We start from the raw sequence: 11,357 nt of genomic DNA on the forward strand, positions 1-11,357 counted from the left end.
GAAGGTCAACGTTGTATCACTCCGGGCGACAATAGCTGATGGACAATCCATGTCAGAATAGTTGTCCTTATGCTCTGAGACGCCGCATTCATTTGGGTTGTTATCTACCATCCATGCTATGACTGCCTATTGCCGTTGCTGTCAGTCTTTTCCATGCCCTCCGTCCTTCGATGTCTCCGGCGTTTCCGACTTGTTCGTTGTCTTGATCATCTCCGATGTCTCGGGTCCTCAGTGATACCGATGATAAGGATGCCCGCTATGGCGAGGCATCACATCTGCTCTGGCTTGTACACAACTCGGGGCGTTATGCAATCGTCGATGTCGTTGGGTTGGCGGACGTTGGCAGGCAATGCCATGTCGAACAGTCGGAATTTGCTGTACAACAAAGTGTCGCAGTCGAGTAGGAGCTTCTCCATTGCTCCGTAGAGAACGTGAGGATGTCCATAGGCACTGGCCAACGTCTTTGCCATGGTCTTGTTGCACTTCACTATCGTTTCGACCGACGTCTGGCTTGCTTCGAACTGCCAGGGTTTGATTGTCCAGCTACCATCAGGAAGCAGTTCTGTCCATCTCCACTTAGGATCGGTAGGGCTGATGGACGAGATGTTGACTACCGGGATTGCGGCGAGCATGAAGTGCTTCGGGCTGTCAGCCAAACTCAGAAGATGAACAAAGAGCATGCACGCTCACCATATGGCATCTGGCAACGTAGTTGAGACTGGCTTGGTGGATGAACCAGTGGAGCTTGATTGCGCCCGTGTTGAGTTTTTGGACGGTCTTTGTAGGCTTGAGCATCTTGCGGAGCTCTGTGTAAATGGTGTTGCTGTACTTTATTTGCGAGTCCCGGTCTAGCTCTTTTATTCTCTGTGTTCCGGTCTGTATGTACTCGCTCATGTTGTTCAAGTCAGCAAGTCTGTTGGTGATATCGGTTTGAATGACATCCCGAGGGTCGAGCATCGTGCGGAGCTCTGCGAGGAGAGCGCCTTGGTGCTTTTCTTGCGAATATGGCTCTGCGCTCTCGAGCTGTCGCAATTCGCTCTTCTTTTGCTCGAGCATTGCGCCCACGCTGGTCAGTTCTGTGTTGATGTCCTCGTCGCTGTTGGCCGGGGACATGGCCTTGAAATCGTACTGTCGCAGTATGTCAGTATAGGTCGAGTGGGAGTATGGGGGACTGATTGAGTGGAGGGAATAGGGCACTTACCGTGTGACCTGCAGGTGCAGTCATCCCAGCCATTTGCTCATCATCTCCCTCGGTTTCGGACAACATCCCATCCTTCAGCGTAGCCAGACGGTCGGCGCGTTCTCCAGCAGCGGTGAATGCGTCATGAGATTGTGTGATCAGGTGAGCTTGATGGGAAGTGGCGGCCATAATCATGTAGGTTCGGCTGGTGTTGAGGATCCAGTTGATGTCTGTTGTGCAGACATTCTTGAAAACAGACAGTTCCAGCTTGTCAAGCGCTTCGGTCATGGACTTGCTGGAATAATCGCCGTTCTTGAGGCGACCTTCATTCTGATATTTTGCCTTGATTTCGGAGATGCGTTTGTCAACCTCCTTGATCTCGGCCTGCTGCTGGGAGAGTTGCTGCAGGAGTTCGCTCTTTGATCCATTGGTGACCTGGAGAGCTGGTGTCAGATCCCGTCTTCCATAAGACCGATCCAGTCATGTTTACCTTCTTGGCGCTGGATCGCCTCGCCTTCAATTCAGCCATCTGCGCCTTCAATTCAGCCCTCTTGGCAGCCATCCCTGCACATAGGTTAGCTGTGGGAAAAGAGGACCGCCAAACTGTCATCACTTACCCTCTCGAGCCGCGATCAACTTTGGATCATTTTGCACCATCTTCCATCTCTCATGCGGATCGTAGCTGAAAGACCTCATTGTTGTTCGTGCGCTGTTGGGTCGCTCGAGGGTTGAAAGACAAGAGGCAAGCTCCGAAGGTGGATTAAAACTTGGAAGTGTTGTTTGAGGAAAGTGTTGTTTGAGGAACGAGAAGAAGATGAGAGAAATTGGAAGAAGGATGAAGTGAGACGTGTGAATGAAAGTGGATATTCTTTCGCGTTCAATGGATCACTCCGATATTCGTTTCCGAATCTCTTGAATTTGGTGACCTCAACCCGAGACTACCGATACTTTGGTTTGATAGGAAGCGTACTCCAGTCGTTAAGGGAGAAGTTCTTTGTTACATAAGGTGATACTTCAGAAAGCGGCAAGGTTACTCATTCGTCGTGTTGAAGCACACCCCCCTTCGCTCTTCACTTGTCTGCTATCAGCTGACACGCCGCTCACTTCGCTCCGCATCGGCAAGTGATTCTCAAACACCATCAGGGTGCCCCTTACAACACCTGCTACATCACATCATCTCGAGTTGCTTCGTCCCGCTCTTGGTGCTCCACTTCGCACCAGGATCTGCCGTTACGCCAATCACGTCTTCGCACTGGTAGTTTGCTTGCTTGTCTTTCGCTTATACCCTGTACTAATCGCTTTGGTAGACCATCCACTTCACCTTTCGCCGCCATGGGGTCCACGCCCAACTACACCAACCTCAGACCTCTCGGACATGGACCGGATGCTATTACCCATAACCGCATTGTTGTTTCCAATATGCTGCAAACACCCGAAGCGCATAGTCCGTCGCGTTGGCAGGATGCAGCTGATATGATTGACGAGCATCTCTCCAATGGCGCCAGACTGGACGGAACGTACTTGAGAGCGGAAGACGTCGAGCTGCAGGAGTACATCGCCGCGGCTCTCCGATCAATGAGACCTCACCAAACCCGGGATTCCGATATCAAAGTCATACAACTCTTGAGTATCGGACGAACCAGCATAGCTGGCGGAGGTTTCACGACACCGATGACATCGGACGAAACTGTGATTCGTGGGAGAGGTATGATCAGACGCGGCGACAACCGACAAGGATATCTCGACAAAGTTCCAAAAAGATACCACCGTCGTGCAGACCACGACCGCGTCATGGTCTACGAGTGCAACCGATACAAGGATTCAGTCTTGTTTTCTGCTCAGACTATGACCGGGATGGAAACCTCCAGTCGCGGCAAGTCGCCCAATGAGCTGATGTATTTCGACGCTGCCGAAGAACATCTCGAAAGGTCACCAGAACATGAAAAGAAACCGGCCCCCGAGTTACCACCACCTGCAAAGAAGTCGAGGAAAGAGACCGAGGACAACAAGCTGCTCGAGAAGTGTCCTACCAATCACGAGTCTAACATAAACACGGCCACAAAACACAAGATCAGACGCCTCATCGACGCCCCTGCAATGCCAATCCCGGATATTGGCATCCAATCTGCAACCAAGGCAGATGTCTGGCGTTGGATTATTCTGATGGGCCTCACAGTCAACGCGCCTCCGCTGTCAACTGAGATGTTCATCGCCATAAGGTTTCACTTGTTCATGCTCTGGGCGAAAAGATGGGACCTGGTACCGTGGAAACACATGACCGAAGAGCGTACAAAGTTACACGCCCTGATCTCGATGTCCGAAGAAGCATCAGTCCATGAGTGTCTGTACATGAGCGTCAAGCAACTCGAGGACTCTGGCCCTCAGCACGGCGATCGTATCACAAACCCTGACTGGACGTTTGGCGACGCCGTGATCTTCCTGCCAATCCATCCACTGCCACACCTTCTTCGTGACAAGAGAAAGCCCTCTGCGGTTGAGCTATGGAAGGCCATGGACTACCCTACTGCTGATACAGCTGGGTCAACGAGAAGTGGGGGAGTCCTCGCGGATGGTCGCCGTGCTGCGATAAAGAAGATGTGCGATCTCTTCTTGACGGATTGGACCCCTTACATCAACGGGACCCATGACGCTACAGCTTTCGAATTCATTCGTGGCTCAGACAATTCATATGGTGGATTTTGGCGATTCACCGTACAGGGATTGTGTCTCCGTTGGCTAAGCCTTCCTAGGGAAATCAATTCGCTAGCACATCGAATTCATGAGCCTGATTCATCTATCTCAACTTTCTGGGATGGCACAACCGCATCTGCGTGCGATTTATGGTATGACCGTATGGACCGTCTTTCTCTTGCGGTGGGGGAGTTCAAGAAGAAGTGCATGATCGGATATCACCCTGAACTTGACGAAGACCTGCGTCCTGCCAACAGTCAACAGGGGCGACAAGAGATTGAGGACCAGAACTACGAAAATCATTCGCCACCATCTCTGACTGGCGAGGACCAGGATATGGCAGCTGCATCCGATGACTCGATGAGTGATCCCATCAACACCGCCGAGACTCTTCCCGATCATACGATATTCTCCGGGAATGAAGAAGCCTACTCCATACCACTGGTAACCGAAGATAATGAGGTTGGTCATATCCAGCCTAGTGCTCAGACTATCAACAGCGACCAAGAGATGGCAGAGCCCGAAGGCGAAAGCGGTGGGATCACGGAGGTCTCGTCTGCGCCAATCACCGAAACCGTTGAAGTCGAGCATGGAGACCCACGTCCGAGCCCATTGAACGACACTCCAGAGGACGTAGACATGCTGGAATTTCATCCGAACACCACCAGCTCGCAAAATCTTAATCCAGCCTTGGAGGAAGACGACGACCGCAACCCTAGGGGAAAATCTGATGAGCTTGGAGACCACGATGCCCCGACGACTGGTAGCACTCCACACATGCATTCCGTCGAAGACATGACAACCTCTACCAACAGCGGCGAGCCTTCATCTGAAGTCGGAGATATTCATGATCAACCAGTCAAGCAAGAAAATGATGACCAAGACATGGAATGGACGGTGTTGATCCCGTATGGAAGATGGAATGGTTTCGGAGATGATGAAGTCTTGGGCTGGATATAGGAGAAATTGTTCTCCTCAAATCACAGAGCCTCGTTCATTGTTTCCTCATTCTCGTTATTAAAAAACCAGCAAGAAGATCAGATGTTAAAGGTTTCTCTTTTAACGAACAGGTAGCATAATAAGTTTTTAAAACCGTACACTCCTGCCCCATGAACCATTCAATCTATCGTTCGAACATGGTAACACGTACAACTGCAATAAAGAGCTATGTAATTTGCGTCCATACATTCTCTAAACTTCCCTCTTGTTTTGCTGTCGACCACATTGCCTGAGATCGCAACCAGAAAGAACAATCTCGCTGAATCCACAGAACTCGTAAAACGACTGCAGCTGGCGTAAAGCAAGCAAATCCTCAGCGGTAAATCAAGACCATATCCCTGAACTCCGTCGCGGCTGTGTGTCAAAACAATTGGGTTTTCCCAATCGCTTAGTGGACAGCGGCGTCAGACGATCGATCAGTGAAGTTTTCTTGCTCTTCGGTTGTATTCACTTTCACAGCACGAGCTTGTCGACAAAACTGTTTGTTTACTTTCTCGCCTACCTGCCTCCATACTCGAGTCCAATTCGGTAATCACTCTTCGCAAACACGCGCGCGTGTCTTTCGTCAACGCGAGAACTCTGGTCGCCTGCCAACTCCAGATCTTCTGTATCAACCTCTTTCGCTCCCCGATATCCTGCGCCGACCGCCAACCTCCAATATCCAGCAACGCACCGTATCAGCCCGCCGCTACATCTCAACGACCTCGATCGCCATGTCAAACCTCGTGGGGCCCCCTGTCCAGTCGGCGCCTACACATTCGCCGCTCTTCACCTTGCCACAAGAGCTCTTTGAGATCACCCTCTCGTACTGCGCAAAAGAGGATGTGAATCGGCTTCGACTGGTCTGCCAGGAGCTCGGAAACGTCGTTGCTCCCGCTTTCAAGCGCAACTTCGCCTCCGATCGCAAATTCATCTTCTCCGAACTGAGTATGGCAGCTCTGGTCGGTCTCACTGCTCATCCGACTCTCGCCCCTCTCCTGAAGAGCATCAAATTCGGTACTCATCGTCTTGAGAAAAAGGACCCGCCCTCCGAATCAGACGTTCCGCTTGAAGACGTGGAGGCTGCAATCTTGATCGACCACAACGCTCGCACGGAGACACAGGCCCAATTCGTTCGGAGTGGCTGCCACGTCGCAGGAATAATTGAGGCTATGATGAATTTGCAGTCTCAGAGCAATACTGATGTTACTTTCGGCGTGTATCACGACATCAACAGCTATCTATTCTATCATGACTTGGACTATGTCGATTGCCGCAAGTTGGAACATGCTGGCTATGGAGCCATGGTGAGTTATGGCGACTGCGTACCTACAGAAAACGACACCTTCAGTACCTTGGATTCACTACGCAACGCGGTCAGAGTCAGTAAATTCCCCTTGAAACGACTGCAACTTGACCTTATCGCATTCGACGGTCAGGTAATCGACCAAGAAGAAGTGTTTTGGGACGAGGCCGAAGCCGAAGTCTGCATTCGCATGGAAGGCCCAGGCAACAAGGAAGCGACAGCAGGAGTTATCAAAGTTTCGCCAGACAAGTCTCATCTTACGCTGATCCGCCAAGACATGGATCACGAGTGGTTCGATTGCGAGTACACCGGCTTGGAGGATCAATACTACGACCGATTCCGCTTCTGGCTGAGAGAGACGCCCTTTCGCAGTCTTGATCTGATTGACGTTCGAGGGCCTTACGATGTGTTCACGTCACTCTTTGAGACAGCTGAGCTCACTGACCTCCGCATGTCTAATGTTGAGTTTACGGCTCTGGACGCATCTCGCCATGGAATTGCCACAGCCGCAGACTTTGGCCGCAGTCTGAAGAAGATATCCACCCTTGAACATCTGACCTTAGAGAGACTGGAGGATGTTTGGTTGCAGGGCGGCTTCGTTCAGGAAAGCAAGGTAGAGTGGCATGGGCAGGAGGAAATCCAGAACGGACTTGACAAGCTGATCGAGGGAGTGACCGGATGGTCATATTGATGAGCACAGCATAGACCTCATCAAGCCGGAGCCCATTACAAAGCAACTTGCATTTTGAACGACCAGCAAAGTGCGCTGAGACCACGAACCAGGATATCATCATCGGAGGCGCGCGCAATCTGGAGAACGAGGCGCAGTACTACAGCTCTGCACCAGCGCGACGACAATGGAGGGTGAAACAGACGTTGCGGAAGGAGCAGATGTTCTTCTTTATGCTCTGATCAGATGTGACTCTGCGATCATAAAGCGCCTGCAGACGAGCTCGGAGGAGCTCCTCATAGTTCCGCGGGAGCGAAGAAAGAACACAAGACTCGAACAATGGGAACCACAGTAGCGAAAACCATAGAAGCAACAAACAGTCATCAGAACTCCGTCTTTGTTTTGCCATCAATGCCATCCTGTTTGTGACAATCAACCCCTTTTTCTGTAAATTTCTTTCCCCTTCTTCTCCTTTGCCACATTTGTCTTCTGTGGAACAAATATCGCACTGAACATGTGCCTTGCTTTCCACTCCAGAGTGTTGTGGCTCAGTCTGCAAGATCTATATAAGTTAAATACACCGCGAAGATGATCGATGCTTTGAATCTCGGTGACACTTCACTAACAAGCTAGATGAAACGGTGTTACATGTCGACACAGTAAAGAGGCAACGTTCGCACTCTATCACAACACAGAAGGTACGGGCCATTTTGATGTCCCCTTGTTGCACTAGCCTACAGAGACCGTACGGGAGCTTTAGATCTCTTCGGAGATAGAGATCATCTTGTCAGACGTCCCGTTGCGTCTCTCTGCAGTTTCTTTCGGAGACGCGTTTTCTGGGAAGCGGTGATGAGGTCGAAAGACTATTCGTTTATGCAGTTGTGTCCGTCACTTCTACCTTGACTTTCTCTAGTCACTCATCGTCTCCCGGAGAAGATCGAATGTCTCATCTTCGGTGATGCTTCGCTGACAGAGGAAAAGCTTAGATCTCATTTTAGCAGTCTCTTCTGCACCTGCAGGGCTTCTTCGAGATCAATTCGACCGATCGACCTTCTTCGGAGATCGACTACCTTCGGAGATCGACTTACTTCGGCCTTCGGAGATCGATTTGCTTCGGAGATGGGTCTATCTGTATTCGGTGATCAGGTTGGTCTCTATTTCTTCGATGTACTCCGGTGCAAATATGATGTTATCGGACAAGAGCAGACGCCAAACCTTCCGTGATCAACACACTGGTGCTCGTTCATCTCGAAGACCACCTTTGTGTTACGAGGATACATTGACCTCTATCTTTCCGGTCATCTCGAGGTTTCCTGCTAATCTCGGTCATCACTACAACCTGCATGCCTATTCGGAGTCCGATGATAACCGCCAAAGATTTTTATTCGTTTCTGCTGATCTGTTTCTGGCTACTGGTTATGCTTTCTCCGATATGAACTCCTGGTGCTCTCCGTTCTGGAGCTCTGTTTAAGCTTATCTTCATCCCTTGTTCCTTTGATTCGGATCTGAAACCTGGTTCGTCAGAACAGGTCGCTGCCGTATAGCAAAGCCACGACGACCTCCTTCATGATGGTATTTCTGTTTGCATTCCATTTTACTCAGATGTACCAGATCTTGACCTTGCGGATGAGAACATCGAGACCCATTTGAATCTCTTCCTGTCCGTTCCAAATTACCTCATCTTGTTGAATATCACCGTGATCACCGTCCACGATTCCACTAAGTGTGAGGCTCTGGAGTGTGCTCATGCTCTTCAAGTGACCTAAAAAGACGAGTGCGGTTCCTAGTCGACCATTCTCGTCGAAGGACTTCGTGAGAGAGACACCGCAGATTTCGAGACACACAAGGTTTTCTGAACGCAAATTCAATCCTGAACCCATGAAGTCATGATGAGCATGGGCATTATTCAGGGTAACCTTCTGAAACTGCTTGCCTCGAATGAAGTCGTAGAAAGCTCCATAGTTTGGTCTGCTGAACTGAGGATCATAGCGTCCGGTGTAGTCCAGTCTAAAGCTCTGATCCGTCATCGTGAGATGATTTCTCTCGGATGAGATACTGATGACCTTGAAGTTTGGGTGGGAAGGCTCCCTAGGAACTGCCTCGCTCTTTCTTTTCTGCATCTTGATATACACTTCAGGCACTGATGGAAGTCTGTTCCAAAACATGTCTTCCAGCTGAATCTTATTGGTTGGACGAATTCCGTAAGAAGTTTCGAGCGTAATTGCTTTGACAGGGTACTGGCTGAGATTGATTGCGTGCGCAAGAATTTTGACGATACTTGAAGTGTCATGTGTCTGAGGTGAAGCGTCGATTCCGAAGATAGTCATGCTCTCTACAACCCCGGATCTGTACAGTCTGGGGCTGTCGAAGACTTCGAAGCTGACATCGGCGTTGTTGCAAGCTTTCAGACTGTGCAGAGCTTGCAGCAAATCTGCTAGCGGACCTCCAGCCACAAGATACTGATTCTGCCTGGCCACTCGTTCATTGTGATTATCAATGTCTTCGAGTAGCTTTTTTCTGGGCGAGTTGCAGGTACTAGCTGACCATCTCTCCTCCGTGCAGATATCTTGCCTGCGCTTGTTATGCTCTCTACCCCTGGCAAACAGATCTGGCTTGGGGACACTGTTGTATCTGAGAGTATAGAGACGAATGGTCTTGACTTGAGATGCGAATGTTGAGCTCATGGTTCCTAGTCCTTTGACGCTTGGTCTGCTCAAATAAATACGCAGGCAACCGGACCACTCAGCAGCTAGCATAGGAGCCACAATTGAGTCAAAAAATTTGCAGGTTCCACGAATGTTCGGCAGATCTGGCAAATTCTCCCAATCGTCATCGCCCTCCCGGAAGATCATACTCAGAATCTCCACTGGGAGTGTAAGTATGGGAGGCGTGGGGTTTCCTGTTTGACCGTCGACAACAGAAGGAGCTGACATGTTGTTGGTACTTTCTGAGCTTGTAGTGGAAAGATGGTGATTGGACGAGAAGATAGTTGAAATTATGTCGAACGATCTGCCCCATGTTAGTGTGAAACAACTGCCCGACTTGAGGTCCCGATATCTCGAAGCACTTGGGCTCTTCACTTACTGCAAAAGTTGGGGAAGAGAAATGGGAGCAGATTTTTATTTGAGCCTTTTCGTTGCCAGGCTTGCTCCAATTTGGCGATTGGGGGGGTAAGGTTTTATCGGACAGGGCCTTTTATGAAAGACGCGTAGAAGATGTTGATTGTGTCTGCTGGAACCGAGGTCGGAGTCTCTCTTCCAGAGATACGTTTGAAGATGTGTCAAGGGATCAGTAACATCTGGGAGTCGGACAGTGAAGGTAAAAGGCCGGAGGTCGGATGTTCTCTGCAAATGCGAAAGCTGCAACATTGAGACGAGAGCGAGTGAGGAGCCGAACTACCAAGTTTCACATGCCAATGATCCATACTCCCGATTTCCGATGACAGCAGCTTTAATCACACTCCAGCCTTGTTTTTCACTCACCCCTTCGCGACTCATCACCTCAATCACACAACATGAGGGTCTGTCATGTTCAACCTTTGTCCTTGTTGCACCGACTAACTGGTATGATAGATCAAGCTGCTCGTGGGCCCCAGGCCTGAAGCATCCACTCCCATCACTGCTGTCACAAAAGATCCAGAAGTTATGATGTCGCCTCAGGTGCATATTTTGTCAAGTCCACTCACTCGTTCGCTGCTAACTACGTACAGACCGATCTCGACAACGGCAAGGCCGAATTGCGCGAGAAGATCGCCAAAGCCAAGATCCGCAGCAAGGAGCTCAAAGACGAGATCGCCGGCATGAAACAGAAGCTGGCTCAGATCCAGCAGGAGCGCAGACTTGACGCCGCCAAGGCGTTCGTGAGAAATCACTACGATACCCCGATGGACTCCGATGCTCCTGATTACAAGACGCGTCAGTTCATCGACTACTTCGTTGAGGTCAACAATTACAACGGTTATGCCGACTACATGGAGGTTTGTTCAAATAGTCCCTTTGACCCGAGACTAGGTGCTGACATGGATTAAGACCGCCACCAAAGCCGTGTGGGAGCATTCTGTCAAGGAGAAAGTACCCAAGATTATCGAAGAATCGATCCAAAACGTCAGAAACATCGTGGACCGCTTCGCCGACGAGGTCATTACCGCAGACCCTGAACCGACCTTGGTTTTGATCGATGCCATCGCAGCCGTCTTGGAGGAGGAGAAGTACCGTCTCCCAGACAATCCATACCGCATGATCTTGCCCAAACCCGATTCCGAATAGACGTGGTAACCGGAGGCGACAGGTAGTCTTTACGGGATGTTCAAACAAAACATCTTCGAATGCAGTTTAATTTTCTCAAAGTGAATATACCAGTGACCGATCTCTCGTTCAACTCAGGGAACCAATCATGCGTACTATAGTGGCACCAAGTCATGCACTCCCGCAATTCGGCATTGGGATGTCATACGAGGATGTCATTCGATACGCCTGAAGTCACAAGAATGATCGCATGATCAACACAATCTTCAGGGAGAAGCAAATGGGTAT

The 11,357-nt window shown here is 50.0% G+C and overlaps 5 protein-coding genes across 5 annotated transcripts; 3 read left to right on the forward strand and 2 right to left on the reverse strand.

Moving 5' to 3' along the window:
• Positions 1-269: 269 nt before the first annotated feature.
• On the reverse strand, positions 270-1,878 carry M438DRAFT_381497 (uncharacterized protein; the record flags this gene model as incomplete). Its single annotated transcript, XM_029908902.1, has 5 exons — positions 270-638; positions 691-1,128; positions 1,202-1,615; positions 1,671-1,744; positions 1,798-1,878. Coding segments are annotated over 5 exons (1,376 nt in total), but the record flags the coding sequence as incomplete, so codon positions are not given.
• Positions 1,879-2,512: 634 nt separating this feature from the next.
• M438DRAFT_336419 (uncharacterized protein) lies at positions 2,513-4,831 on the forward strand (the record flags this gene model as incomplete). The annotated part of the gene is made up of 1 exon (XM_029903886.1): positions 2,513-4,831. One exon carries the CDS (start codon positions 2,513-2,515, stop codon positions 4,829-4,831), a length of 2,319 nt encoding a protein of 772 aa, XP_029759263.1.
• Positions 4,832-5,583: 752 nt separating this feature from the next.
• M438DRAFT_356479 (uncharacterized protein) lies at positions 5,584-7,067 on the forward strand (the record flags this gene model as incomplete). Its single annotated transcript, XM_029907104.1, has 2 exons — positions 5,584-6,768; positions 6,918-7,067. The coding sequence occupies 2 exons, from the start codon at positions 5,584-5,586 to the stop codon at positions 7,065-7,067; spliced, it is 1,335 nt and encodes a 444-aa protein (XP_029759264.1).
• Positions 7,068-8,423: 1,356 nt separating this feature from the next.
• On the reverse strand, positions 8,424-9,758 carry M438DRAFT_336421 (uncharacterized protein; the record flags this gene model as incomplete). Its single annotated transcript, XM_029903887.1, has 1 exon — positions 8,424-9,758. One exon carries the CDS (start codon positions 9,756-9,758, stop codon positions 8,424-8,426), a length of 1,335 nt encoding a protein of 444 aa, XP_029759265.1.
• Positions 9,759-10,339: 581 nt separating this feature from the next.
• M438DRAFT_381500 (uncharacterized protein) lies at positions 10,340-11,104 on the forward strand (the record flags this gene model as incomplete). The annotated part of the gene is made up of 4 exons (XM_029908903.1): positions 10,340-10,345; positions 10,398-10,484; positions 10,535-10,801; positions 10,854-11,104. The coding sequence occupies 4 exons, from the start codon at positions 10,340-10,342 to the stop codon at positions 11,088-11,090; spliced, it is 597 nt and encodes a 198-aa protein (XP_029759266.1). The 3' UTR covers positions 11,091-11,104.
• Positions 11,105-11,357: the final 253 nt, after the last annotated feature.

This window comes from Aureobasidium pullulans (assembly GCF_000721785.1).
Source record: "Aureobasidium pullulans EXF-150 unplaced genomic scaffold scaffold_12, whole genome shotgun sequence".
Taxonomy (NCBI): Eukaryota; Fungi; Ascomycota; class Dothideomycetes; order Dothideales; family Saccotheciaceae; genus Aureobasidium; species Aureobasidium pullulans.